Source organism: Geospiza fortis, unplaced genomic scaffold, assembly GCF_000277835.1.
Source record: "Geospiza fortis unplaced genomic scaffold, GeoFor_1.0 scaffold662, whole genome shotgun sequence".
Classification (NCBI taxonomy): Eukaryota; Metazoa; Chordata; class Aves; order Passeriformes; family Thraupidae; genus Geospiza; species Geospiza fortis.
Window position 1 is genome coordinate 298,356 of NW_005054450.1, and position 4,666 is coordinate 303,021.

General features: G+C 57.5%; 1 protein-coding gene across 1 annotated transcript in view; it reads right to left on the minus strand.

Annotated features, from left to right (window-relative positions):
• Positions 1-4,666, minus strand: part of AGRN (agrin) — a gene marked incomplete at its 5' end in the record, with an annotated part of 61,728 nt that overhangs the window by 29,368 nt on the left and 27,694 nt on the right. Inside the window, one exon of the mRNA XM_031062541.1 lies at positions 4,641-4,659. Within this exon, the coding sequence (XP_030918401.1) occupies positions 4,641-4,659 (19 nt within the window). The remainder of the gene's footprint in view (positions 1-4,640; positions 4,660-4,666) is intronic.

Below are 4,666 nucleotides of genomic sequence, written 5' to 3' on the forward strand. Positions count from 1 at the left end.
CCCTCCCTCCCCGGGAACCCAACGCCCCCCTCCCTCCCAGCCACACCACTGCCCCCTTCCCTGGGATCCAAACGCCCCCCTCCTCCCCGGGAACCACACTGCTCCCTGAAAAGCTCCCGGGGCTCCCCAGGAGGAGCTGGCTGGGGAGGACACCCCTGGTTCCACCACACTGCTCATCCCTCACCCCATTCTCTTCCCTCCTCTTCCCAGGGAGCTGCTGCGGGGCAGGATGGGGACACCCTGTGTCCTTCCCTCAGCCCAGCCCTCGGGAAGGAACTCCAGGGACTGGGGATTGCCTCTGGATGCAGCGTTCCCCCCGGATGCAGCGTTCCCCCTGGATGCACAGCCCCAGCACAGCAGTGCCACCTCCCCGGGGGATGCCCCGTGGTGACAAAGTGCCAGCGGAGAGCAGAGGCCGTGTCACACTCTGTGCTGGCAGGGACACCCCAGGGGTTCACCCCAGCTCCCAGCCAGGAATCCCCCAGCGGGCAGGAGCTGAGGAATGAGTGGCTGTGCTGCTGGGGACAGAGCCAGCAGCGCCCTGTGCCCCTCTGGGACAAGGAAAGGACACCACGGGGTTCACCTGGGCCGGACAGCGACAAGGACACAGGACAAGGACACAGGTGGGGACAGACAATGCAGCCTGGAGGAGGTGGAGCAGCAGCAGACACAGCACAGCCCTGGCAGCGAGGCAGAGAGCTGGGCAAGGTCCCTGCAGGGCCCTGGGCACCTCCCCTGCCAGCAGCACGGCGGTGGCACCTCTGTGGCACCCTGTGCCAGGCAGCCAGGAACGGCCTGCAGCAGGATCTGCCTACCTGGGCCCAGCCTAGAGCCAGGGTCTGCAAAGGAACAGGGGCAGGGGACAGCTCAGGCACAAGGACACTGCTCTGTCCCAGCTTCAGCTCAGGCACAAGGACACAGCTCTGTCCCCAAATTCAGGCACAAGGACACAGCTCCAGCTCTGGCACAAGGGCACAGCTCTGTCCCCAAATTCAGCTCAGGCACAAGGACAGCTCTGTCCCCAAATTCAGGCACAAGGACACTGCTCTGTCCCAGCTTCAGCTCAGGCACAAGGACACAGCTCTGTCCCCAACTTCAGGCACAAGGACACAGCTCTGTCCCCAAATTCAGGCACAAGGACACAGCTCTGTCCCCAAATTCAGCTCAGGCACAAGGACACAGCTCTGTCCCCAAATTCAGGCACAAGGGCACAGCTCTGTCCCCAAATTCAGCTCTGGCACAAGGACACAGCTCCAGCTCTGTCCCAAGGACATGACTCCAGCTCTGTCCCCAGCTTCCCTGCAGTTCTGTGCTCTTCCCAAGCCCCAGGAATTGCTCCCTGGGCTGCTGCCCCCACATTTGTGTCCCTTTTTTGTCCCCTAACCATGCCCCCTGCACACAGAGCCGCCAATTCCACAGGGAAGCATTCCCAGGGAAGAGCCAATTGTGAGCAGAGCCAGCTCCTGTGAGCCTGGCAGAGGGAGCTGGGAGGGAGCCTGGGCTGGGACAGGGGACAAGCAGGACACACAGCACAGCCGGGGCAGCACGGCCGGGGCAGGCAGAGCTCCAGGCAGGAGGATCTGGGGAAGCCGTGGGGGTCATTTGGGAGCAGAAGGAGAGGGGAAAACCAACCAGGAGCAGTCCAGGGTGGCGCAGCAGCCCTGGGGAGGGGCTGGCTGAGGAGTGGGGGGCTCCCAGCACCCACCTCTGCTCCCACTCTCCTTTGCCTGGAGGGCACAGCGAGCACCGGGCAAGAGCAATTTCCACTCCAGCAGGGTTTGGGGCCAGGGATGGGACAAAGGCCAGGGCAAGCTCTCCATCCTGGGGGGCTCCTGGGGCAAGCTCTCCATCCTGGGGGGCTCTCAGGCCCAGCTAGAGCCAGGGGGGAGCAGTGAGAGGGGCCACGGAGCAGGGGCAGAGGCGAGCTCCCAGCAGAGGTGTCCGGGCAGGGAGCAGGAGCGTGCTGCCAGGACAGAACTCCTTCCTCCACACAGGCAACACTGTAAAACACAAGACACAGACAAAAGAGGAAAGAGAGAGAGAGAGAAAGAGAGGACAGCAGAGAGAGGAAAAGACAGATGCAACCACAGAACCTTCCTTCCTTTTTTCCTTCACTCCTGGCCATGTCAGCCTCATCCCATCCCTTCTTTCTGAGCTGCAGCACCCAGAAGGATTCAAACCAAGAAATTTGATGGTGAATGCTTATCAAGAATTATTATTTTACCAATTGAAATTGCAAAACTTGGTTTTGAATGAAGACCTGAGCTGAAAACAAACAAACAAGCGAGCTCTTAACAACTAGCTACAAAACAGAAATTTCTGTGTGATGTATTTTCCAATTGTTCTTCCAATCCCTTTCTTCCCTTTTAATGGCTTGGATGGTTTTGTTTGGCTTTGCCTCCCTGGCCTGGCTGCTGGAAAAGGCAGGAGAGCTCAGGGTGTGCCAGGCAGGTGCTTGTGAGGGGTTAAAACGCTGCCAAGCCCTTGCCCAGCCCTGCCTTCCCACAGCTCCCAGGCACGGATGAGCTCCCCAGCTCTGAGCTCTGAGCTTCTCCTTTTCCTTTCCAGAGCTGACAGGGCTAAAAAAAAATCCGCTCACACCTCCTGGGGATGGGCTCCAGGGCTGCCTGGAGCTGTCACAGGCACTCTGCAGCCCCGGCTCTGGCAGACAGAGCCCCGGGTCTGATTCATTGCCCCGTTTTTTGCTCGTGTCCCAGCAGGACGCAGCTCCTGGCAGCAGATGTGTGCTGGGCAGGAGGGAGGGGAGCTGAAATCAAGGAGAGGGAGCTGGAGGGAGGAATGGCAGGTGCACCAGGACCTCACCCTGCTGCTCCTGGCCTTTTTCCACAGAACACGGTGGAAATGATGCGTGGCTGGTGCTCAGAGCAGCGTGAATTCCCTGCTCATCCCAGAAATTTGGGAATTTTCAGCCTCTTAAGGAGGCACAGGGGAGGGGGAGGCTTTAGTGCAATTTTTAAAAATATTTTCCAGGTTCTATAAATTTGATTCATATAATATAATATTATAGAATATAATTCAATTATATTTTTCTATATTCAATATTATATATTATATAAAATGCATAATTTATAATAATATTATCTATATTAATATATCTTTTTATATTGATATATTAAATAATCTATTAAAAAGAACATATTAAAACATTTAGCAAAGAACTACTACTATTTTAAAAAGAATACAGCCTCTGGAATACAACCCTCTAGCCAGGGTTGCAAAAAATCCCCCCTGATGCGATCACAGCCCTTCCCACAGGGAAAACCTGGGGAATTGACTCCCAGCCATTCCCCCACCAGGAACACAGAGAAATGGATGCTTAAAAATAACAGCTGTGATTATTCCGAGTGGGATTTTGGGAGCCTGACAGATTCTTTTCCAGCAGCTGGGTCTGGCAGCCTCGAAATCCTCCAGCAGGAGCACAAAGCCAACAAAACACATCCTCAGCATGGGATGCCGATTGCCAAGCACTGCAGGAGGCTCAACCCCGCTGATACCTGATCAAACATCAGCTTAAAAGAACAGGACGCAGTTCCAGAGGTGGGAAAAACCCAAACTGAGCCGGAACGAGCACCTTGTAACTCATCCAAATGAGGGCAGGGGCTGCTCTAACCTCCTGCACTTCCCAGGGGCAGAACCTCACACCTGGACACTCCTAAGGATCCAAAGCCCCATCCTATCCCATCCTCCTGAGAAAGGTCCATGGGGGAGCTTCTCCTAGAGACGAGACAAAGACACGGTGAGAGCTGCACAGAGGGCACAGAGGGCAGAGTTCCTGGTGGAGAGAAGCAGGCAGGCATGGAAGGGAGAGCATGGAGGGGGTTTGGAGACTGGCACTACCCTGGGAGGAGCAATGGATGGCATGGACTGGGGGGAACGTGGTGGGGAGGGACAGAAACCAGCAGGAGGTCACAGACACGTGGCTCAAACACGGATGGGTGTCCCCCGTGTCACACAGCAGACAGAGACAGGAGGCGTGCACACAGCAGGGCTGCTGGAAGGACAGAAACACAGGGCAGGGACGGGCCAGGCTGGGCCCAGGGCTCGCTCAGCGGGCACCCGCTGCTGCCCTCAGCCTGCCCTCCTGCCTGGAGAGGGCTGGGGGGCCAGGGCTGGGTGGGGATCAGCATTCCCACGGGAGAGGGGGAGCAGCATCCCCATGGGACAGCATTGCTGTGGGGCAGCATCCCCGTGGGACAGCATCACTGCAGGACAATTTGGGGACCAACATTCCTATAGGACAGGAGGGAACAGCATCCCCATGGACAATCTGGGGACCAGAATCCCTGTGGGAAGATTTGGGGACCAGCATCTCCATAGGACAGCATCCCCATGGGACAATTTGGTGACCACCATCCCCACGGGATAATCTGAGGACCACCATCCCTACAGAACAACTTGAGGACCACCATCCCCATGGGACACCATCCCTACATGACAACTCGGGGCCCACCATCCCTACAGGACACCACCCCATAGGACAACCTGGGGACCATGATCCCTGTGGGACAACTTGGGCACCACCACCCCTCCAGGGCAACTCGGCGCCCACCACCCCCACACGGCCCCACTGCTGTGGTCCAGCCGGGTTCCCCCCCGGCCCCGCCATGCCCGGTGCTCACCGCAGGGCCCGCTGTGCTGTGTAGGG